This window comes from Somniosus microcephalus, chromosome 3 (genome assembly GCF_052327205.1).
Source record: "Somniosus microcephalus isolate GS21.2 chromosome 3, FLI_Smic_1.0, whole genome shotgun sequence".
NCBI classification, from domain to species: domain Eukaryota; kingdom Metazoa; phylum Chordata; class Chondrichthyes; order Squaliformes; family Somniosidae; genus Somniosus; species Somniosus microcephalus.
The window spans coordinates 355880330-355906225 of record NC_140989.1 but is presented as its reverse complement, the minus strand read 5'-3'; the positions used below and the strand labels follow the sequence as shown (position 1 = coordinate 355906225).

Here is a 25896-nt window from a genome sequence, read left to right as displayed (position 1 = left end):
TACTTGTACTTCTTGCAATCTAGTATACTGTATTCGCTGCTCACGATGCAGCCTCCTCTACATTGGGGAGACCAAACGCAGATTGGGTGACTGCTTTGCGGAACACCTCCGTTCAGTCCGTAAGGGTGACCCCGAGCTTCCGGTCGCCTGTCATTTTAATTCACCGCCTCATTCCCACTCCGACCTCACCGTTCTCGGGCTCTTGCATTGTTCCACGGAAGCTCAGCGTAAGCTCGAGGAACAGCACCTCAACTTCCGATTAGGCACTTTACAGCCTTCCGGACTCAATATCAAGTTCAACAATTTCAGATCATAACCTCGGCCCCTATTACATTTTTACTTATATTTTTTATCCACACCTTTGTTTTGGCCTTTCCCCCCCCCCCCCTTTTTTTCTCCTCTCTCCCACATGGCAGCTGTCTCCCATTCTGCCAGCACATTTCACACCTAATCTAGAGCCGTCTTTTGTCTCCACTAGTCTGATCACCATCTCGTCTCATTTTGAATACCTCTTAATTTCTCTTTTGTTCTCTCCCAGCCTGGCCTCTTAATCTATTTCATTCCCTGTGCCTCTTTAGTCTTGATAAAGGGTTTTGACCCGAAACGTTGACTCTAATTTCTCTCCACGGATGTTGCCTGGCCAGCTGAGTTTTTCCAGCATTTTCTGTTGTTATTTCGGATTTCCAGCATCTGCAGTATTTTGCTATCATAATAGTTTTGTTGTATTTGAGAGGGGAATACATTTTTTTTAAGGAGGAAAGCAGTGTAATGTATTACCATGTGGTTTGTCACATGGTTTAGTACGAGCATGCTCAGTTCACTCTGACCTAATAAAGCAAGAACATGGACTAGCAACTCATCGTGTTGCTGTCCTTCATTTGTTCTACCCAAGTATATTACAAGGGTTACGGAACCGAGGTAGGTAGCTGGAGTTAAAATAAAGAGCAGCCATGATCTAATTGAATGGTGGAGCAGGCTCGATGGGCTGAATGGCCTACTCCTGTTCCTATGTTCCAACAGTGCAGCACAGGTCCGGAAACATACCTGGATCCTTCGGCTCTATCTCAGCATACACCAAACTTTGCATTGACCCACTGGACCATTGGGATTGAGTAAGCAGTTTTAGATCAGAAAGCCATTGCAACTTACATGTGCTGTAACGCATCACAACCTTTTAAAAGACCGGGGGCACATTCACACTACAGCATGACCAGTGGCTTTGCTTTGCACTGATACTGCCTGAATCCAGAGCGAGAGCCTGACCTGATATTGGGACCAAGTGGAACAGGACTCCCTGGAGGAAAGAGCCTTCACACCCAATTTACACTCCAAAGTTTAGTTGTCTCAGCTTCACACCAATGCTAAACTTAAGAGAGTGAAAGGCCCACTAAATCTTCGAAAAGAAATGTTGTGCTTTAATTAAAAAATAAATCTTCATACATTCTACTTCAAAATGTTTGGGCTTCAGTTATGGTTTTGTAATGTGTTTTGTTTCAGTAAAGCCAGATTTTCCTCACCAGTGCCACCAGCTCCCCATGCTCCATGGTTTCCTCGATCTCTTTACTCCTTTCTGCCCCAACCGCCATCGTGTTACGTAGAATGTCTCCTGCGGATAGGTGGGTGAAGCCATACTCTGCTGCTATCCTCTCGCACTGAGTTCCCTTGCCAGAGCCTGGACCACCTTAAAACAACATTTTGGGAGACAGTACATGAGAAATTTGAGACATGACATGTGGTAAGTGCAAGAAAGAACTTGCATTTATATAGCACCTTTCGCAACCTCAGGATGTCCCAAGGTGCTTTACAGCCATTTAAGTACTTGTGAAGCGTAGTTACAATTTGCGGACAGCAAGCTCTCACAAACAGCAATGTGATCATAGAAAGTTACAGCACAGAAGGAGGCCATTTTGGCCCATCGTGTCCGCGCCGGCCAACAAAGAGCTATCCAGCCTAATCCCACTTCCTAGCTCTTGGTCTGTAGCCCTGCAGGTTAGAGCATCCCAAGTGCACATCCAAGTACTTTTTAAATGTGGTTAGGGTTCCTGCCTCTACCACCCTTTCAGGCAGTGAGTTCCAGACCCCTACAACCCTCTGGGTGAAGAAATTTCCCCTCAAATCCCTCTAAATCTTCCACCAATTACTTTAAATCTGTGCCCCCTGGTTTTTGACCCCTCTGCTAAAGGAAATAGGTCCTTTCTATCCACTTTATCTACGCCCCTCAAAATTTTATACACCTCAATAAGGTCTCCCCTCAGCCTCCTCTGTTCCAAGGAAAACAAGCCCAGCCTATCCAGTCTTTCCTCATAGCTAAGATTCTCTACTCCCAGCAACATCCTTGTAAATCTCCTCTGAACCCTCTCTAGTGCAATCACATCTTTCCTGTAATGTGGTGACCAGAACTGCATGCTGTACTCTAGCTGAGGCCTAACTAGTGTTTTACAGGAAACTTTGGTTTATCCGGAGGTTATATGTCCGGAATACTCGATCTAATGGCAAAAATCAGGAGCCGTTTTCTATATGTTTTTTTAGTTCTCGTTGCTTTTTTTTCCCCCAGTCAAGCACTGCAAGGTCTGTAGCTATAGCAACAGCTTCAGCTACAGACGCTTGCAGCTGCAGCCGACTGTTTTGAAGCTGTTGCTAAGCAACAGGGTTTGTTGATTCACACGGAGCTTCTCAGTTCCGTATGTTTAAACATTAACTCTGGTATGTCCGTCACTTTTGATGTTACGGCACCAGCTCGGTCCCGTCAGTGCCGGATATCAGAAAGTTTCCTGTATACAGTTGAAGCATAACCCCCCTGCTCTTGTATTCTGTGGTGTGGAGATGCCGGTGTTGGACTGGGGTGGACAAATGTAAGAAATCACACAACACCAGGTTATAGTCCAACAGCTTTATTTGAAATCACAAGCTTTTGGAGCGCTGCTCCTTCGTCAGGTGAAGTGGAGAGATGCGTAAAAACACAGCTTATATAGTCAGAGAATAATGTCAGATGTTTACAGGTAATCTTTCTAACTGCCATTTATCACACCTCGGCAGAGAGATGTATTCTATGCCACAGCTAATAAAGGCAAGCATTCTGTGATAAATGACTAGATAATTTATTTTTAGTGATGTGTGATGGATAAATGTTGGCCAGGACACCAGGGAGAGCTTAACTGCCCTTCTAAATAGCGCCAATGGATCTTTTATGTCCACCCGAGAGGGCAGACAGGACCTCGGTTTAACTTCTCACCCAAAAGACAGCACCTCCAACAGTGCAGCTCTCCCTCAGTTCTGAATTGAAGTGTCAGCCTAGGTTAAATGCTCAAGTCCACAAAAAGCAGGACAAATCCAATCCGGCCAATTACCGCCCCATCAGTCTACTCTCAATCATCAGCAAAGTGATGGAAGGTGTCGTCGACAGTGCTATCAAGCGGCACTTACTCACCAATAACCTACTCACCGATATTCAGTTTGGGTTCCATCAGGACCACTCGGCTCCAGACCTCATTACAGCCTTGGTCCAAACATGGACAAAAGAACTGAATTCCAGAGGTGAGGGAAGAGTGACTGCCCTTGACATCAAGGCAGCATTTGACCGAGTGTGGCATCAAGGAGCCCTAGTAAAATTGAAGTCAATGGGAATCAGGGGGAAAAGACTCCATTGGCTGCAGTCATACCTAGCGCAAAGGAAGATGGTTGTGGTTGTTGGAGGCCAATCATCTCAGCCCCAGGACATCGCTGCAGGAGTTCCTCCAGGCAGCGTCCTAGGCCCACTCATCTTCAGCTGCTTCATCAATGACATTTCCTCCAACATAAGGTCAGAAGTGGGGATGTTTGCTGATGGTTGCCCAGTGTTCAGTCCCATTCGCAACTCCTCAGATAATGAAGCAGTCTATGCCCGCATGCAGCAAGACCTGGACAACATTCAGGCTTGGGCTGATAAGTGGCAGTTAACATTCATACCACACAAGTGCCAGGCAATGACAATCTCCAACAAGCAAGAGTCTAACCACTGCCCCTTGACATTCAATGGCATTACCATTGCCAAATCCTCCACCATCAACAACCTGGGGGTCGCCGTTAACCAGAAATGTAACTGGACCAGCCACATAAATACTGTGGCAACAAGAGCGGGTCAGATGTTGGGTATTCTGCGGCACCTGACACCCCAAAGCCTTTCCACCATTTACATGGCACAAGTCAGGAGGGTGAAGGAATACTCTCCACTTGCATGGATGAGTGCAGCTCCAACAACACTCAAGAAGCTCGACACCAACCAGGACAAAGCAGCCCGCTTGATTGGCACCCCATCCACCACCTTAAACATTCACTCCCTCCACCACCGGTGCACCGTGGCTGCAGTGTGTACCATCTACAAGACGCACTTCAGCAACTCGCCAAGGCTTCTTCTTGGCAGCACCTCCCAAACCCGCGACTTCTACCACCTAGAAGGACAAGGGCAGCAGGCGCATGGGAACACCCTCATCTCCAAGTTCCCTTCCAAGTCACACACCATCCTGACTTGGACATATATTGCCGTTCCTTCATCGTCGCTGGGTCAAAATCCTTGAACTCCCTCCCTAACAGCACTGTGGGAGTACTCCACCACTGGAGATTTTCCTCTCCTCATGCTGGAGTCTGCTGCAGACTAATTGTTGGAGATTGATTGCTACAATTAATCAACAACTCCATCATCGTTGTATCATGCTGGTAGAAGGCGAATTCGATGGACCTTGGTCTTTTTTTGTCTAGCAATTCTAATGTCCCTTTGTGGGGATGAGTGCCAATTATCTTACATTGGCAGAAACGGTTATCTGAAGAGGTTGCGGGAGTTAGCTACGGTTTAACATAAGCATTGCTAGCCCAGACTTAGCCAGTATGTTGCTATAAGGTTTCCTGAAATGCAGCCAAAATGAATCTCAATTTGTTTTTAACATTCAGGAAGAGGATACAAGTCAACAAAATGAATGTGCGATCAGTCACTGCGTGTGCAATAATCTTATTCATCAAGGCTGTTAACCAGATGTCTGCAGGGTCACCATTCATTACATGAATGACCAAGCTGAACGATATGATTTCGGACACAAAATGATAAAGTGATGGATATTCACTGCCTGCCATGCTCCCACTAATGTAATCTGGAGCAGAACCTGCTGTGTTACTGATGGAAATGTTAGAACCATCAGTGCCTCAGAGCTACGCGGTGCTGTGTTACTGATGGAAATGTTAGAACCATCAGTGCCTCAGAGCTACGCGGTGCTGTGTTGGTGATGAATGTGTGACTGCATTCATGTGAAACCCTCTGTTGTTTCACTGAAGGTGTTAACCTGTTTCTGGGGTGGGTGGTGGGGGGGGGAAGCGCCTTAGTTAAAATAGCAGACAGACAAACTCGTTAACACTTTCGTTCCTAGGAACGTAATTAAAGAACTTGCATTTATATAGCAGCGTTCCCTCCCTCATTCATAAACCGTGAGTGACGCCTCCAATCACAAGCTGAGGCTTCTGTTCTAGTGCAGAGGTCAGCATCATACTGCAGGTACATGCTCGCAGTAGGAGCAATCATTAACTCTGTTGCTAGGCTCGTATTACTCATGAGCCACGGCAAGCTGTACTATTTGATATGGTGGCGGATTCAGTTCAAACTTAATACTTTACATTGCATCTGAGTCAAAATATATTGTTTATTGGAGGTCAGAATGGAAGGAAGGAAGAGCGCCTTTCGTATGAGACGTTAAACCGAGGCCCCGTCTGCCCTTTCAGGTGGATGTAAAAGATCCCACTGCACTATTTCGAAGAAGAGCAGGGGAGTTCTCCCCGGTGTCCAATATCCCTGAACTAAAAACCCAGATTATCTGGTCATTATCACATTGGTGTTTGTGGGATCTTGCTGTGCGTTTCCTACAACAGTGACTACTGTTCAAAAAAGTACTTCATTTGGTTGTGAAGCGCTCTGGGACATCCCGAGGTTGTGAAAGGCGCGATCTAAATACCTTTCTTTCTTTGCGAGTTAATGGTTGATTGTATCCCTGCTGTAGTCTGCCTCTCTCGTTGGCCCAGAAATTCGGGTCGGAGGTTTCCCGCGGGTGCAAGCCCCCGATCTGCACTTACCTAGCGCGCCGGCCGTTGAGCTGTGGGCTCCCGTGGAATTCCGATCCTGGGCCTGCTCCAACTGCCGGCGCGCAGTGCTTGCGTATCCCAGGGGCGCAGTTAGTTCGATGCGTCCCCTGGGATCACGTGGGCCATGGGCAGCCAATCGGAGCAGGGAATGCTCCATTCATAAGTCTGACAGGATGTGCTGTCAAGACTTATAAATACTACAGCCCCAAAATAGCACTAAATCTTCAAATAATTTTTTTAAAAACATCGCATTTTTTAAATAAACTATAAATTACATGAAATAACTATTTTAAACAATAATTTAAATTTTTGAAAAAAATACTTTTATTTTCTAACGGGGCTAAAAATCAACTTACCTTGCTTTAAAGTATTTAAAAATAATAAACCTGTGGGAAAAATGTTTTAATTTTAATTAATTCACCACTTACCTTGTAAAAAGCAGGCCTTACGCCTGCTTTTTATATTTCTAAATTCTGCAGACTTACCTTCCCGGGAAAACCTGTAAAAAAAAAAAAAAAAAACGAAGTTCGATGCGCCTCCCCCGCGCACGCATTCGACCTCTGAACCTCTTCGTTCAGAGGAATGGAAGTGTCGGTTTCCCGCGCATGCGCAGTGCATGCAGAAAACCGGCACTTCCATCGGGCCTACGGGTGAGTACCCCATGCGTACTCACCCGTGGAGACCCGAATTTCTGGGCCAACAACGTGTTGTTAGGTTTAAATAGCCACACTCCGGCCATAGAGGAGTCAGGAGAGGCCATCGGCCACCCCTGCTGTAAATGCAGCTTACCGACAACAAAGATGATCTTGGCTTTCTTCAAATTATCTGCAAAAATAGAAATAATGTTTTAAAAATGGTTAGCAAACATATCACAGAAGCTGTGTTTCTGAACTCACTTCATACTTCAGATTTGTGGCTGGGGCAAAAAAAATAAGGCATCAAACAGAGCAGGAGACCAGTTGCTCTATTTGAGTAGTTTTGTATTATTCATATTCTGTTCCAGGTGGCATTTTAGTGCCAAATCCTGATCAAGCCATTTTTACTTGGCTTTTATCCCCTTAAGTATAGAATATTATGGGGTAATTAAGATGACCTGTGCAACGAGACCTGGGCGTCCTTGTGCACCAGTCGCTGAAGGTAAGCATGCAGGTGCAGCAGGCGGTTAAGAAGGCAAATGGTATGTTGACCGTCGTAGCGAGAGGGTTCGAGTACAAGAACAAGGATGTCTTGCTGCAGTTGTACAGGGCCTTGGTGAGACCACATCTTGAGTATTGTGTGCAGTTTTGGTCGCCTTATCTGAGGAAGGATGTTCTTGCCGAGGAAGGATGTTCTTGCCATGGAAGGAGTTCAGCGAAGATTCACCAGACTGATACCTGGGATGGCAGGAATGACGTATGAGGAGAGATTGGGTCGATTAGGCTTATACTCGCTGGAGTTTAGAAGAATGAGAGGGGATCTCATTGAAACTTATAAAATTCTAACAGGACTAGACAGACTAGATGCAGGAAGGATGTTCCCGATGGATGGGGAGTCCAGAACCAGGGGTCACAGTCTAAGGATAAGGGGTAAGCCATTTAGGACAGAGATGAGGAGGAATTTCTTCACCCAGAGAGTGGTGAACCTGTGGAATTCTCTACCACAGAAGGCAGTAGAGGCCAATACATTAAATATATTCAAGAAGGAGTTGGATATATTTCTTAAGGCTAAAGGGATCAAGGGGTATGGGGAGAAAGCAGGGACAGGGTACTGAATTTGGATGATCAGCCATGATCACATTGAATGGCGGAGCAGGCTCGAGGGGCCGAATGGCCTACTCCTGCTCCTATCTTCTATGTTTCTATGCTTACAGGATTTGATAGGGTAGATGGTGGGGCGGCGGGGGAGGGAGTCCAGAACAAGGGGGCAATAACCTTAAAATTAAAGCTATGCCCTTCAGGGGTGATGTCAGGAAACACTTCTTTGCACAAAGGGTGGTGGAAATCTGGAACTGTTTCCTCCAAAAAGCTGTTGAGGCTGGGTGGGGAGGGTGGGGGGGGTCAATTGAAAATTTGACAACTGAGATTGCTAGATTTTTATTAGGCAAGGGTATTAAGGGATATGGAACCAAAGAACTCCTATTCCTATGCACTGGGCTACAGGCATACTATAATCCAATAAGCGCTTTAGGATGTCCTGAGGTCATGAAAAAACATAGAAACCTCGAACATGTTCCGCCATTCAATGAGATCATGGCTGATCTGTATCTCAACTCCATTTACCCGCCTTTGCTCCATGTTCTTTGATACCCTTATCTCTCAGAAATCTATCACTCTCAGTCGTGAAAATTTCAATTTTGGACCCAACATCCAACAGCCTTTTGGGGGGGAGAGAGTTCCAGATTTCCACTACTCTTTGTGCAAAATTCTCTGCCACAAACCATTGTTGAGGCAGAGTCCATGAATTATTTTAAAACTGAATTGGATAGTTGGTATGGGGAGTGAGCAGAAGAGTGGGGTTTGTTTTGCTGGGTTATGTAGCAGAGAAACATCAATACAGATTTCATGGTGAATGGCCCGTTTCTGTACTGTAACAATCTACGCCCCTTCTACTCAATCTCATTCTACCCAGGATCTAAAGGGGGAGAAATTCAGTATCGCCCCGTTTGGGGCGCAATTATCGGCCGGGCGCAAAGATTAGCGCCAGGCGCTAATTATCGCCTCCGACTGCAATCTTGACTTCTATCGCCCCTGGAGGTGATTGGAGTGCTAAATCAGGCGCTACACACCTCTCAAGGTGCTAACGCCGAGGAGTGAGGGGCTACCTCAGAGCGCTGACGAAGTTCATGTGATGTCAGTCAGCAATGGAACACAGACACATTGGCGCCGGCCAGTTCTTAAAGGGGAGGGTCGATCTTGCTCTCCATCCACATCCTGCTCATTGCAGCCTTGAATCTCGGCCTGGAGAGACCTGTACATCAATACTGCTGGAAAGAACAATGGAGAGGTCCCAGGGAAAGAGCTCAGACTGTAGCCCCCATAGTCTCTTCTAAATCGATGTAAGGAAGGTCAAATCAAAATGAACCTGCAAAGTGCTGCTCAGTACCCAAAACTCCTTCACACAGCGTTGAATCTCTCCAGAAGTCTCTCTCTCTCTCTCTCTCTCTCAGAATGCGTGGTGCAAAAATGTTGCTGACAAAAAAAGGCAGGAAGCGTTCGCCTTTAAATAGCGCTCCCTCAGTCCCTTCCCGACTGCAAAACACTCCCCTCAACCTGTCGTTGCTAGCGGCAGGCGGTAAGGCAGGGGGCGCCACTCAGTATCCGGTCCGGGGCGCAACACGCTCGACTGATGTCACGATCTGTGGGCGCAGAAGATCGTGGCGGGAGTGTTTAGCACCGCTGCAAAATGACTGGTCAACTTCACGAGCGGCGCAAACATCGCCGCGCCCGGGCGCTAGTTGCTTTGCACCCCATTAGCGCCCTCTTAGGGTGCTAACGGGAGGCGCAAAGCCACCGAATTTTTCCCCCATGGCACTCCTCATCTCCCTCTGTCTTCTCTTCCTTTTATAATCTTTTAAAATTTAAACTTGGGCCATCATACCAGTCCTACTTGAGGTGCCTCATCTTCTCTCCTACAACCAGGGTAGTGTCCTGCACCACAAGCCTTGGCACTTCACCTGGGATTCCAAGTTAAAATCAATACTAACCTTCCATTTTGGTATCTTCAGGCGCTGTGGACTGGTCATCAATCTGCCAAATGCAAAGGTAAAATGGAAAATCTTACTGAAAGTAGATGAATGCTGCAACAGGTTTTGTGTCGTACAGTTATGGAGGGCTATCATTTGTCATTCATGCAGTTTGAGTTGAAGCGAGCATTGGCCTCAAGTAAAGTCACGATGCAGCAATCAAATCATAGTATAGGTAATACTGCGAATATTTACAAGATCATTGCATTGCATTTGCACCATAGTTTGGGGAGGGATGCACTTTTGTGATGCAGCAAACAAAAGCAACCCTACTTTTGATTAATGGCATGAAAGGCATTGGGAGATCCTGACCCATCAGGAGTCTTCACACTCTGCTGGGCTGGGCGGGGGGGCGGGTGGGTGGGCTGGGCGAGGGTGGCTGCGGGCTGGGCAGGGGGGGCGGGCTGGGCTGGGCGGGGGGGGGGCGGGCTGGGCTGGGCTGGGCGGGGGGGGCGGGCTGGGCGAGCTGGGCTGGGCGAGGGGGGGGTGCGGGCTGGGCGAGGTGGGGGGCCGGGCTGGGAGAGAGTGGTGAGGGGGAGGGGGGGCTGGGCGAAGGGGTGCTGGGCGAGGGGGTGCTGGGCGAGGGGGGGCTTGGCTGGGTGAGGGGGGTGAGGGGGGCCGGGCTGGGTGAGGGGGGGCCGGGCGGGGTGAGGGGGTGTTGGGCGAGGGTGTGCTGGGTGAGGGGGGCTGGGCGGGGGGTCCAGGCTGGGCAAGGGGGGGGGCGCCAAACATGGCCACTTAGGAGAGGTACCAGTGCCTGTGGAACCTGGACCCCAACAAGAATTGACACTTTCAGGAGAGGTGGGAAGGAAATTGGCAAAAAAAAAATTAACCAAATTTTTGCTTCTTTAGATATGGGATTAGAGTAGAATGAACATCTGGACAGATGCAATGAGTGGAATGGCCTCCTTTTGTGGCACTGATCGCTGGATTTGTAGACCAATATTTTAGAATCTAAAGTTCCTCCCCACTCAAGGGACTAATAGCACAGTAATGGCCGGTCCTGCAGTATAAGACAACTGTTCTTTTCTGTAAAATAAAAACATTCCAGTTTATTAAAAATATCCCATTATCGGCAGGATACTGGAGCCATGGAAAGAGGACAGCAAAGATTCACTAGAGTTGAGATGTTGTAGTTATGAAGAAAGACTGGAAAATTTGGGGCTTATTTCACTGGGGTAGAGAAGGTTGGGGGGTAGTGGGGAGATCTAATGTAGGGCTTTAGGATTATGGAAGGTTTGCGAGGGTAAATAGGGTAATTGAGAGGGTATGATTTTTCTGAATGTGTTAATCTGATTATTCATTAAGTTAATATGATGATACAGTTTGGAAAGGATCTTGAGAAACATCCAATCTCTAAGATATCAATAGTCTACTCGGTGCGATGCCGAGAGATGAACTTTGATGTACCGGACTGATTTAGGCTAATGATTCCAAACAGGTTTCATGGATCCTTTGGAGATGGGGGGGAGGGTTCATGAGTGATACCCAGAGTGTTCCCAGGTACCTATGCAAGGGGAACGGAACTGCAACTGAGAAATGAGGCAGGAAAAAAGACTTGCATTCATAGAGTGCCTTTCACCACCTCATGACGTCCCAAAGCGCTTTTCAGCCAATGAAGTACTTTCTTGAAGTGTAGTCACTGTTGTAATGTAGGTAGCAGCCAATTTGCACACAGCAAGGTCCCACAAACAGCAATGAGATACACGACCAGATAATCAACAAAATACAAAATGGCCGTGCTGTTTCTAGGAATGTCTAATTATGAATAAACCCACTGCAGCTTCATTTCAGTCTCCTGCAGATAAATAATCTTGGACCTGGCATTCCCAGGCTAAAGGGGGGTTGGGTCACAAGTAATCTTTTTGTAAGGTTAAGGATAAGAGGTCGGTTGGGGGGCGTGTCAAAGAGATTAAGGGGAGATTTAATGGAGGTGTTGAAAATTATGAGAGGTTTTGATAGAATAAATAGGGAGAAACTGTTTCCAGTGGTAGGAGGGTCGGTAACCAGGAGGACACAGATTTAAGGTAACTGGCAAAAGAATCAGAGGGGAGATGAGGAGAATTTTTCTTACGCTGCAAGTTGTTGTGACCTGGAATGCGCTGCCTGAAAGGGCGGTGGAGGCAGATTCAATAGTAACTTTCAAAATGGAGTTGGATAAATACTTGAAAAGGAAAAAAATTCAAGGCTATGGGGAAAGAGCAGGGGGGGTGGGACTAATTGGACGGCTCTTTCAAAGAGCCGGCACAGACACGATGGGCCAAACGGCCTCCTTCTGTGCTGTTATGATTCCATGATCGGCAGGGAGTCTCCCGTACAACAAAATTCAAAGCGCACTGATTTAGCCTGATAGGCCACGTACACAGATTGCTGCAACAAAAGGAACCGTCAATGGAAAATTAATTCAATTCCGATAGGAAAAATCTTTTTTAAACTCATTTAAATACAAGCCTTTGACAGGCCGCGAGTGCAGAAAAAAAAACAGGGACTAATGAGAGATGCTTTCATTCACCCACACAGATGATCTTTAATACGCTTTAGCTTTTCGCATTAGCTGCCATATTTCTCTCAGTTGGATTCCGTGTTAATAGAAGTCAAGCGATATTTAAATTTTTTTTGAGAAACACCTTCAGCAAACAAAATTCCATTGACGCAGGAAGCGCTGTTAGTGTCAATGAGACGAGGCTGACAGTGGTGTTTGGAGCCAGCGTTTGTTCAGTGAGGGGAGGGATTTGGTTGGAGTTAGCTGTGTTAACTCTTGGTTTTCACAGTTTCCTTCCAGAAACGTGTGAAAATAATAGAATTCCAGCTGCCAGTGGCCGGGGTAGATGGAAATAGAACACTGTGTTCTGAGGAACCAATGAAGGATTTACATCACGGTTATGGCGTAGATTGCTTTGTGCAAAGGTTGGAGAAGATTGTCCTTTCGTACTGTAATCCCAGCTAGCCAGAGTTAGAGACAGGGAACAAGGAGTCAGGTGACTGGGAAAGGTCAGCGAGGGAGGGTTTGGGCACAGGGAAGAGGGGTTTATTTTTTTTAAATTCGTTCCTGGGATCTGGGCGTCGCCGGCAAGGCCGGCATTTATCGCCCATTCCTAACTGCCCTCGAGAAGGTGGTGGTGAGCCGCCTTCTTGAACCGCTGCAGTCCATGTGGTGAGGAAGGATGTTCTTGCCATGGAGGGAGTGCAGCGAAGATTCACCAGACTGATACCTGGGATGGCAGGAATGACGTATGAAGAGAGATTGGGTCGATTAGGCTTATATTCGCTGGAGTTTAGAAGAATGAGAGGGGATCTCATTGAAACTTATAAAATTCTAACAGGACTAGATGCAGGAAGGATGTTCTCGATGGCCGGGGAGTCCAGAACCAGGGGTCACAGTCTAAGAATAAGGGGTAAGCCATTTAGGACAGAGATGAGGAGGAATTTCTTCACCCAGAGAGTGGTGAACCTGTGGAATTCTCTACCACAGAAGGCAGTTGAGGCCAATTCATTAAATATATTCAAGAAGGAGTTAGATATATTTCTTAAGGCTAAAGGTATCAAGGGATATGGGGAGAAAGCAGGGACAGGGTACTGAATTTGGATGATCAGCCATGATCACATTGAATGGTGGAACAGGCTCGAGGGGCTGAATGGCCTACTCCTGCTCCTATCTTCTATGTTTCTATGAAGGTACTCCCACAGTGCTGTTAGGGAGGGAGTTCCAGGATTTTGACCCAGCGACGATGAAGGATCGGCGATATACTTCTAAGTCAGAATGGTGTGTGACTTGGAGGTTGGGGGGTGGGGGGCGAAGTGTGAGGGGCCAAAAAAGAGAGTGTTAGAGGCTGGGATGGGGAAAGAGTGGCGATCATAAGGGCACTGTAGTTTAGTGGTCATGTTACGAAACTAGCAATCTAGAGGCCTGGACTAATAATAAGAAACCCGAGTTCGAATCCCACCACAGCAGTTTGAAAATTGGAATTCCGTTTAAAAATATCTGGAGATAGAACAAGTTGTTGCAAGTAAAATTGAGCTGGTCGTCAAAACCCCACTGGTTCACAAATGTCCTTTACACAAGAAAACCTGATCATCTGGCCTATACGTGACTCCAGTCCCACACCATCGTGGTTGACTCTTAATTGCCCTCTGAAGTGGCCCAGCAAGCCACAATTGTAGTGTATGTGCCTTGAAGAAGGAACTATATTCTGCAGCCCCTGTATACTGCAGTACCGGTAGTGACCACCCCTGTATATAAGCCAGTGTAGTAACTTTGTATAGTAGTTCCAGTTTTGTCTCCATTCAGTAAACACCTGTTATAACCAACTTCTGCAGTCCGTGTCTCAATTACACACGGATGTTACATTGGCGACGAACAGATCCGAACTTACCTACAGTTCTGCACCACCTCACGGGGATCCATCCCTGAAGCGAAGTTGTTAGAGGTTGAGGCCAGAAGGAAGAAATCCAAAAAGAAAAAAAAAAAAAACAGAAGAAACGGGCATCGACCGTGGGCAACCGCCCTCTGATTCATCGAATTCGAAGATTTGCAGGAGAGGCTGTCGAGAGCTGGCTTGGTTCTCCAGTCTATGGTGTTCCAGCTAATCGGGCTGGTGGCAGGTAGTACACTGATCCTTCCTGGGCTGCGGCGGGCTAGAGCTCGATCGGGTGGCTTTTCAACGGGGCCGAGCAGCGTTGTCGGGAAGAGGAGATAGAGAGAGAGGGTGGAGCACACAGGGCGCGGCCGGTGCTACGAAGCCGGGCAGGGTACAGACCCGAGAAGAGGGAGGAAAGTGTCCCATAGGGTCTGCTCTGATGACGGGAACAGTAATTAAAATAAAAGAAATTAGAAGCGCAGAAAGCCGCGAGGAGCTGCAGTTTGCCACGGGGACCGCGGAGAGCGGCGTTGGCAGCAGCGCGGGGGGGGAAGTGCGTGAAGACCATAGGGCGTCGCCATCAAGGCATAAAAACGCCAGCAACAGCATTGGCAGCAGCGGAAAAGACAGAAAGCGCGGGAGGCGCCATCTTAATCCAGCGGGGAAGAAGGCAAAGCGCGGGAGGCGCCATTTTGTTCAATCGGGGAAGAAGGCAAAGCGCGGGAGGCGCCATCTTAGATCTCCAAGATGCCGAAGACTGGCAATATCACTGCCTTCGATAATGTAATAGAAGACTGGACCATGTATGTGGAAAGAGTCGAAGTATATTGCAAGGCAAATGAAGTAGCCGATGAGAAAAAGGCATCGGTACTACTAAACTTAATGGGCGCAAGAACGTACGGCCTATTGCGGAACCTGACCACTCCAGTCAAACCGATGGAGAAGAGTTTTAATGAAATTGTTGATATCCTACAGGAACACCTAAATCCTACACCGCTGCTGATAGCAGAAAGATTTAAATTCCACAAGAGAAATGAGCATAAAGATGAGAGCAATGCTGATTACCTTACGGAACTACGCAAGCTATCAAAGCACTGACAGTTCGGAGTAGGACTGGCAGATACCCTATAGGACAAATTTGTCTGTGGACTCCTGAGTGAAGGCACCCAGAAGAGGTTACTCTCAGAGAAAGAGCTGACGCTAGATAAGGCTTTCAGCGTGGCAGTATCGTACGAAGCAGCAGCAAGGGGAGCTGCGGAAATACAGCAAAAGCCACAGGAATACGGCACCCATGAAATGACACGGGGATTTGAAAAATGTTATCGCTGCGGCAGAACAACCCATGACCAGAAGGACTGCTGGTCCAAGGACAAAACATGCAGGCAATGCGGAAAGATGGGACACATTGCACGAGTTTGCAGGTCCGGGAAGAAGACTAACGACAACAAAAAGACTACTAAGGAAAAGTACAGGAAAGTACAAAAGATGACGGACAGTAGTTCCGAAGACCAGAAGAGCGATAGTGAATCCAGGAACAAGAGACTAAGCTGTCTCAAACTACACAACGTAATCACAAAAGAGGATCACCGAACCATTTGGGTCACCCTCACGATAGCAGGGTCCCAAGTCAAAATGGAATTGGATACAGGATCAGCCCTGACCGTCATGAATCGATGAGACTACGAGTGGCTATTCTCACACATACCCTTGAAAGACACATCCATTGTCTTGGAAGACATATACGGGGCAGAAAGTATACCCCAGAGGGAAAATAAGGGTGCCTGTCAAATACAACGGCAAGGAAATACAGAAATTGTATCTGTACATACTGTAAGATGGTGGACCACCGTTATTGGGACATGAATGGATCAGAAAGATAAGTTTAGACTGGCACTCCATTCAGGCACTGATGGTGGCTGGTAAAAAGGATGATGACGTCACACCTGGACGATTGTCAAAAATCTTGGCTAACGCTAAAGAGGTATTTCAACAAGAACTGGGAACTCTTAAAGGCGTAACCGCCTTGATAAAAATAGAAGAGAATGCAATTCCCAAGTTTTTCAAAGCAAGACCGGTACCGTATGCAATTCGCCCAGCCGTCGAGGCAGAGTTGGAGAATCTGGAGAATGCAGGCGTGTTAACTAAGGTAGACTGGAGCGAGTGGGCGACACCCATCGTTCCTGTCATGAAGAAAACGTTAAACAATAAGTCTGAGGAGCCAAGGAAGGTTCGCATCTGTGGGGACTTCAAGGTGACTGTGAACCCAGTCCTTCACACAGTACAGTATCCTCTTCCGTGGATAGAAGATATTTTCGCCTCACTATCTGGAGGGAAACGTTTTACAAAAATTGACCTAGTGCAAGCATATTTGCAGATGAAGGTTGAAGAATCCTCTAGGAAATATCTCACGATAAACACTCACAAAGGTCTTTACTAGTATAATCGACTGGTATTCGGAGTTGCATCAGCTCCGGCTATATGGCAAAGAGCGATGGAACAAGTCCTGCAAGGGATTCCGGGGACTCAGTGTTACTTGGACGACATCCTAGTGACAGGTGAAAATGACAGTGAACACCTTGCGAACCTAGAGCAGGTGCTCACTAGACTAAGCGAACATGGGCTACGAGCCAATCGCCCCAAGTGCGAGTTTTTAAAGAAACAAATATCGTATTGTGGCCATGTGATTGATGAAGAGGGGTTACATAAGTCCCCTGACAAAATTGAAGCAGTTGTTAAGGCCCCAGCGCCTGAAAATGTGTCGCAACTGAGGTCATTCCTCGGATTGGTGAATTACTACCATAAGTTTTTGCCGAATTTGTCCACAATTCTGCACCCACTGAACGCCCTGCTACAAACTGGAGTAGCATGGAAATGGAGCGATGAATGTAAGCAGGACTTTCAGAAGTGTAAAGGCCTGATCACTTCAAGAGAAGTATTGGCTCACTACAACCCATCACTACCGATAAGACTGGCATGTGATGCGTCTCCCTACGGCGTTGGAGCGGTACTGTCACATAAATCCCTTGATGGTTCAGAGAGGCCGATAGCTTTTGCATCACGCTCGTTTACTGCAGCCGAGCGTAACTACGCCCAGATTGACAGAGAGGCCCTCAGCCTGGTGTGGGGGGTGAAGAAGTTCAATCACTACCTGCACGGACAGAAATTTACTCTACTAACTGATCATCAACCTCTTGTCTCCATTTTCAACCCTAAGAAGGGCGTCCCGATAATGACAGCACAACGGCTACAGAGGTGGTCCCTTTTCCTAGGGGCACACCAATATGACATCGAGTACAAAGGAACTAAACAGCATGGGAATGCTGATGGATTGTCGCGCCTACCGTTGCCGACGGTGGAAGAAGCACCTGCAGTGGATCCTTTGGAGATATTCCACTCGACCATAGTCGAATGTCTACCTGTGACGAATGCAAACATAGAAAAGGAAACACAAAATGACCCGACACTCTCCAGGGTCTATGATTTAACAGTGAAGGGATGGCCAGCACATGGTGAACCACTGTTGCCAGCATTCTCGCCGAGAAGAGAACAGCTGTCAGTGTGCCGAGGAACCTTGATGTGTGGATCCAGAGTAGTAATTCCACCCAAATTGAAGGATAGAGTGCTCAGTGAGCTTCATGAGGGTCATCTGGGAGGGGTAAAAATGAAGAACTTAGCCAGAGCGTTTGTGTGGTGGCTGGGAATCGATAGAGAAATCAAAGAGATGACCAAGAGCTGTACAGGATGCCAGAAGGTCCAAAATGCCCCCACCACAAGCCCCTCTACATCCATGGGAGTGGCCCTCATCTCCATGGCAAAGGGTACACATTGATTTTGCTGGTCCATTTATGGACTCGATGTTTTTAATTGCGGTAGATGCACATTCAAAGTGGCCAGAGGTAATAAAAATGTCCTCAGCCACCACAGAAAAAACGATCACAGTTTTACAAACCATATTCACCAGAAATGGGCTGCCTGAACAGATTTGCTCCGACAATGGACCACAGTTTGTGTCTGAAGAGTTCTGGAGGATCTTAAAGAACAATGGTGTTAAGCATTACACATCCGCCCCATATCACCCAGCCACCAATGGATTGGCTGAGAGGTTCGTTCAAACATTCAAGAAGGCTATCAAGGCAATGTGTAATGAAGACATACCCCTACAACACAAGGTGGATAACTTCTTGTTTGCCTACCGGAGTGCGACACATGCGGTTACCAACCAAACTCCAGCCATGATGTTCTTCAATCGAAGACTAAGATGCCGCTTGGATTTGGTTAAGCCAAACATCAGAAGAGATGTGGAGAACAGGCAGTTTTAGAATATGAATGAAAGGCCAACCAGGAGTTTCAAGATAGGTCAACCAGTTTTGGCCCGGGACTACCGCACAGAGAAATGGCAGCCAGGAATGATCTGCACACGGCAAGGACCTCTAATGTATACCGTGGACGTTGGAGAGAGCATTGTAAGACGTCATGCTGACCAGATTCTAGAGTCACTGGAAAACATCAAATCTACACCACGATCCTATACACCTGGTGATGAAACCGAAGTACCAATTGCATCTACCTCAGAATCGGTGATATTGGAAGCAGACGAACCAAACAACGACGTTGATCCCGAATCAACTTTGCCAGAAGAACCTGATACCCCAAAGAGGCGTTATCCGGACAGAATCAGGGAGCCTCCTCAAAGACTGAATTTATAATTGATTACCTTCAGCTAATGTATATAGCAATTGTAATTGTAAATATGTTATTTAATTATTAATCGAATGTTATGTACTGTTTAGCTAAAAGGGGAGGAATTGTAGTGTATGTGCCTTGAAGAAGGAACTATATTCTGCAGCCCCTGTATACTGCAGTACCGGTAGTGACCACCCCTGTATATAAGCCTGTGTAGTAACTTTGTATAGTAGTTCTAGTTTTGTCTCCATTCAGTAAACACCTGTTATAACCAACTTCTGCAGTCCGTGTCTCAATTACACACGGATGTTACAACTCCCACCACCACCACCACCTTTTCAGGGCAACTGGAGGTGGGTATTAAATGCCAACCTCGCCAGCGACGAGAATGAATAAAATAAATACAGATCAGGTTTGGCTCTGATGCCCCCCTCTGTCACGGTACCCTGCGGACAGTCATCGAAGCTTTGACCACGCTTGATCAGCTCCGATGCACGGGTCACATCGTCCGCATGCCCGATACGAGACTCCCAAAACAAGCGCTCTACTCGGAGCTCCGGCACGGCAAGAGAGCCCCAGGTGGGCAGAGGAAACGCTTCAAGGACACCCTCAAAGCCTCCTTGAAAAAGTGCAGCATCCCCACCGACACCTGGGAATCCCTGGCCCAAGACCGCACAAAGTGGAGCAGAAGCACCCGGGAAGGTGCCGAATACCTCGAGTCTCTTCACCGGGAGCAAGCGGAAGCCAAGCGCAGGCAGCGCAAGGAGCGCATGTCAACCCAAGCACCCAACCCACCCGCCCCTTCAACCACCGTCTGCCCCACCTGTGACAGAGACTGTAGGTCCCGCATTGGACTCATCAGTCACCTGAGAACTCATTTTTTAACGTGAAAAGCAAGTCATCCTCGGTTCCGAGGGACTGCCAAAGAAAGAAGAAGAAGGACAGTCACTGCCTGGACTCACACATGAAGCATAGACACTCGCACAGGAGGAGCAGCCTGTAGAAACGTACACCAGGAGGAGTCAGCGCCTTCGGAAGAGGAGGAGAGAATTGGATCCCTTCCACCTCCCTCACTCCCTCCCACTACACGACTGTACCCCGTGCTGCGTGAACCGACTACTTTAACCAGGTGAGCCATCCAGCGCCCCCACAGCATAAATGTTTAACGAGCAACACGCTCATTAAGCTCCGTCGGGATACGGTATTGTGAAGCGTGTTCACCAAACCTCGGCCTTAAAAGCAAAAACCGAAAGCCATCTCCGGCAACCCATAAATATAGAGTTGATCCAATTTAAAAAAAAGTAATCTAAATCTTTTCAGTGAAACAATCAAAATGGACTGTTACAATACAGCTTCAAGAATTGCTAAAGCCAAAAGCAAAAATACGACGGTTGCTGGAAATCATAAAAATAGAAACAGGAATAGCTGGGAAACACTCAGCAGGTCAGGCAACGTCTGATTGAAAACTGGTTCTGATGAAAGGTCACCGTCCTGAAACGTTAACTGGGTTTCTCTCTCCACAGACACTCCCCGACACTGCCGAGTGACTCCAGCATTTCCTGTTTTTAGTGACAAGAAATACTAGCCTAAGGGGCAACATGGCAAGAAAACATTTATGAATTTGTTTATAACCATCCTACCCAGGAACAATCTAGAAAAGATACAGTAATACTTTGTGTGAAAATTACTTTACAAACTTGGGATTCAGAACAGGATATGAAAGGAAGGGGGCCGGAGAGAGGAGCAGAAATAAAGAGATACAACTGAATGTTATTACCTGATCTTCAGATTCTGACTCCATACCAACAGCATCTGTGAAATCCACGAGCAAACTGAGGTCGAGTTCACTGGGGCCTGGTACGTTTGGGGAAATAAGATGTCAGAAAATGAGAGAACTTGTCTCCTATTGAAATCCATAGCAATTTACAATGGTACCTATTGACACATAGGATCAGCCGTGGCTCAGTGGGTAGCACCCTCGCCTCTGAGTCAGAAGGTCGTGGGTTCAAGGCCCACTCCAGAGACTTGAGCACAAAACCCAGGCTGAGAGTCCAGTGCAGTGCTGAGGGCGTGCTGCCCTGCCGGAGCTGCCGTCTTTCGGAGGAGACATTAAACCATCTACCCTCTCAGGTGGACATAAAAGATCCCATGGCACAATTTGAAGAGGAGCTGGGGACTTCTCCCGGTAGACATTGGGAAAAGGGGACGTGCAACAAGACCTGGGTGTCCTTGTGCACCAGTCGCTGAAGGTAAGCATGCAGGTGCAGCAGGCTGTTAAGAAGGCAAATGGTATGTTGGCCTTCATAGCGAGAGGGTTCGAGTACAGGAACAAGGATGTCTTGCTGCAGTTGTACAGGGCATTGGTGAGACCACACCTTGAGTATTGTGTGCAGTTTTGGTCGCCTTATCTGAGGAAGGATGTTCTTGCCATGGAGAGAGTGCAGCGAAGATTCACCAGACTGATATCTGGGATGGCAGGAATGACGTATGAAGAGAGATTGGGTCGATTAGGCTTATATTCGCTAGTTTAGAAGAATGAGAGGGGATCTCATTGAAACTTATAAAATTCTAACAGGACTAGACAGACTAGATGCAGGAAGGATGTTCCCGATGGCGGGGGAGTCCAGAACCAGGGGTCACAGTCTAAGGATAAGGGGTAAGCCATTTAGGACTGAGATGAGGAGGAATTTCTTCACCCAGAGAGTGGTGAACCTGTGGAATTCTCTGCCACACAGGGCAGTTGAGGCCAATTCATTAAATATATTCAAGAAGGAGTTGGATATATTTCTTGAGGCTAAAGGGATCAAGGGATATGGGGAGAAAGCAGGGACAGGGTACTGAATTTGGATGATCAGCCATGATCTCATTGAATGACGGAGCAGGCCTGAGGGACCGAATGGCCTACTCCTGCTCCTATCTTCTATGTTTCTAGCAGCTAGAGTTAACCTCAGCTGGTGTATTGCGGGGGAATTTTAACCCTGCAAAAATTTCCCCCCCCCCCTAAAAAACAGGTGGGTTGGGGTCGGTGGCAGATTAAAGTGTTGAAAATCTGAATCCCGCCCACTTCCGGTTTTAATGGAGGCAGGACGTGAGGCGGGCGGCCAACTCGCTCCCAGGAATTTTAAATGTGGCCGGCTGGGGTTCCTAGGCCTCGGGATTCCCAGCAGCTGCAATGAGGCGAGGACAGCCTCAGGGAGCAAACCCCAAGCTCCCCCACCATCAGCCCCCCCCCGCCCCACCCCCATACAAACCCACCCCCTGGATCAGACACCCCTGGACGGGAATCGGACCAGTACTAGAATGGGACCAGGGATGAGGGACACCAGTTAAGTGGAGTGACTATAGAAGCTGGGATTGACCTCCTTCGAGCAGAGATGGCTAATAGGAGATTCAATAGAGATGTTCAAAATTATGAGGAGAAATGTTTTTTTTACGCAGCGAATTGTTGTGATCTGGAATGTGCTGCCTGAAAGGGCGGTGGAAGCAGATTCAATAGTAACTTTCAAAAGGGAATTGGATAGAAACATAGAAGATAGGAGCAGGAGTAGGCCATTCGGCCCCTCGAGCCTGCTCCACCATTCAATGAGATCATGGCTGATCATCCAAATTCAGTACCCTGTCCCTGCCTTCTCCCCATATCCCTTGATCCCTTTAGCCTCAAGAAATATATCTAACTCTTTCTTGAATATATTTAATGAATTGGCCTCCACTGCCTCTGTGGTAGAGAATTCCACAGGTTCACCACTCTCTGGGTGAAGAAATTCCTCCTCATCTCTGTCCTAAATGGCTTACCCCTTATCCTTAGACTGTGACCCCTGGTTCTGGACTCCCCGGCCATCGGGAAATTCCTTCCTGCATCTAGTCTGTCCAGTCCTGTTAGAATTTTATAAGTTTCAATGAGATCCCCTCTCATTCTTCTAAACTCCAGCGAGTATAAGCCCAATCGACCCAATCTCTCCTCATATGTCATTCCTGCCATCCCAGGTATCAGTCTGGTGAATCTTCGCTGCACTCCCTCCATGGCAAGAACATCCTTCCTCAGATAAGGCGACCAAAACTGCACACAATACTCAAGATGTGGTCTCACCAAGGCCCTGTACAACTGCAGCAAGACATCCTTGTTCCTGTACTCAAACCCTCTCGCTACGAAGGCCAACATACCATTTGCCTTCTTAACTGCCTGCTGCACCTGCATGCTTACCTTCAGCGACTGGTGCACAAGGGCACCCAGGTCTCGTTGCACTTCCCCTTCTCCCAATCTATTGCCGATAAATACTTGAAAAGAAAAGAAATTGCAGGGCCACGGGGAAAGAGCGGGGCGAGTGGGACTAATCGGACGGCTCTTTCAAAGAGCCGGCACAGGCACAGTGGGCCGAATGGCCTCCTTCTGTGCTGTATGAATCTATGATTCGAAAAGCTTTCAGGGGAAAAAAAAGGAAGTTGGGTTTTCACCTACCCTGGTGAATCGGTTTTCTTAAAATCCACATTCACCGAGATACGAAGGACAAATTGAGGAGGAGGCTCAGAGTTTGCATCAGAGGGATGAGTCATGAGGAAAGGCTGGAGGATATTGGGCTATTCAGCCCAGAGAGACGATGACCGAGAAATGATGATGTGAAAGTACACAAGATAGGATGCGGAATAGAAAAGACAAATCCGGATCACTCCTTCAAATTAAACCATGACATTGGGACAAGATTCAAATCAGGAAAAGGCTCATTTGGAACCAAAGTCAGGAATGAAAGAAGAAAGAACTAGCATTTATATCACAACTTTCACAACCTCAGGGCATCCAAAGCGCTTTACAGCCAATGAAGAACTTTTGAAGGGCAGTCGCTGTTGTAATGTAGGAAACACGGCAACCAAATTGTGCACAGCAAGATCCCGCATACAGCAATGAGATGTGGACCAGAGAATCTGATTTTTTTTTTTTTTTAAGTGATGTTGGTTATTGGCCCGGACACCAAGGGAGAACTGCCCTCCCCTTCTTCGAAATAGTGCCGTGGGATCTTTTACATTCACCGGAGAGGGCAGATGTTAAAACATCGGTTTAAACGTCTCATCTGAAAGACGGCACCTCCGCCAGTTCAGCAACTCCCTCAGTACAGAGACAAAAAAAACCCAGAAAAACTGAGGGCCAATAAGGTCAAGAAAACCTCTAAAATTTCTCTCCGACCCCCTCAGGTGATCGAAACAAGTCCAGGAGAGTCAGCAGTTGTTTGGAACTATTGAAAGGTCAATTTGAATTGCAGTTCAGGAATGTGCGATGCCGAATCCACAATGCCTGCTGGAATGAGTCTGTGTGTTCTTAATCCTGTTCTAGTTGTCATGGTTTCACAGAAGTGCCTCCAGTTTTTGAGTCTTTGCTCCAAGGTGCTCATCTCTCTCTACCACGGCCTGCCTGCCAGTTCCGTCCACTTTCATTGCTGTACTGTACACTCAGCCAGTGACAGTTTAATGGACATGGAAGAGGCTCTCAGCAGATCAGAGCTCACGCGCTGAGGTAAAATCTCCGGCTTTGATCCGTACAGATTAGCAAGGTCCCAGATCTGATCTTGGTAGGAGCTGTGGTAGCTGAAACGAGTTGGGGTGGCCCTCTCGCCTCCGAGTCAGAATCGTAGGCTCAAGTCCCACTCCAGAGACTAGAGCACATAATCTAGGTGGACACTCCCAGTGCAGCGCCGAGGAAGTGCTGCACTGTCAGAGGTGCCGTCTTTCAGATGAGACGTTAAACCGAGGCCCCCTCTGCCCTCTTAGGTGGATGTAAAAGATCCCATGGCACGATTTCGAAGAAGAGCAGGGGAGTTATCCTTGGTGTCCTGGCCAATATTTATCCCTCAACCAACATAACAAAAACAGATGATCTGGTCATTACCTTATTGCTGATTGTGGGAGCTTGCTGTGCGCAAATTGCTGCGTTTCCTACATTACAACAGTGACTACACTTCAAGAGTACTTCATTGGTTGTAAAGTGCTTTGGGATGGCCTAGGGTCATGAAAGGCGCTACTTAAATGCAAGTTCATTCTTTCATAGAATCTTACAGCACAGGCCATTCGGCCCATCGTGCCTGTGCACGTTTTCTACTTTTCTTTACGACTGTCCTAAATTAGAGGACGAAAAATCAGTCAGGGTTCCTGCCCCTGACTGCTACACAGTGATCACTACAGGAAACGTGCGTGAATAAATCAGGTGAGGACAGGATTAGGGTTAGGATTAGATGTGATGCACTACATGGTCGGATAGCCTGCCATTAGTCGGTGACAGGTTTTCACTTGGAACAGGCACGTGGTGCAACCAGTGCCCGTGCAACTGTGTCCCAGTGAGGGAATCCATGCCTTTGGGAGAGGAGACACATTTGAAAAGCTCCAAGATCAGAAGCTGAATACAGACAAGGCCATTTGACCCATTTTAAGTTCACCCACCCCGAAAGACCCTACACAGCCCCACCCCCCCCACCCAATCCCCCCACTAAAGGTACAGGTTGACTATCCCTTATCCGAAAACCTTGGGACCAGCTGTGTTTCGGTTTTCGGAAATTTTCGGATTTCAGAAGGTATTATTTCAGACTGGGAAACTCTGAACATTAAATTAATTTGGTAATTAGTATTTGTATTTAATATAAATTTTAAAAGTTCAGGCTACCTCTTGCGACTGTTCCATGTCTCATTCCCCTTCCTGCTTCTCTGTGCTGCTGCTCACAGTCTGTTTACAGCTCCCCCTGCTCCGTATCTGAATTCCTTGACTTAGCGGGGGTCTGGCGCTCGACTGCCGCCGCCAGTTGTGGGAAAGCCGGATATCGGCTGACTCCTACACTAAGCTGGCCCGCAAACCAGGTCAGAAAAGCATCGTCCGCGTCGGGTCATGTTTGGCACCACTCGGGTTATGTCATGCGCACAACTTATGCTCCACAAAAAAACTTTCGGTTTTCAGAGGTTTTCGGTTTTCAGAAGTGCGGATAAAGGATAGTCTACTTGTATCAAGCCATTTTCACCTTGACTTACTCTGTCCGCCTTGGTCAATGTGTGAAAAACTTC

The 25896-nt window shown here is 47.4% G+C and overlaps 1 protein-coding gene across 1 annotated transcript in view; it reads right to left on the bottom strand.

Moving 5' to 3' along the window:
* ak5 (adenylate kinase 5) overlaps positions 1-25896 on the bottom strand; it is an 88174-nt gene that overhangs the window by 16475 nt on the left and 45803 nt on the right. Inside the window, exons 8-11 of the mRNA XM_085983452.1 lie at positions 20639-20715; positions 9782-9824; positions 6889-6924; positions 1518-1681 (exon numbers count right to left, since the gene is read on the bottom strand). Coding sequence (XP_085839578.1) covers positions 1518-1681; positions 6889-6924; positions 9782-9824; positions 20639-20715 — 320 coding nt within the window. The remainder of the gene's footprint in view (positions 1-1517; positions 1682-6888; positions 6925-9781; positions 9825-20638; positions 20716-25896) is intronic.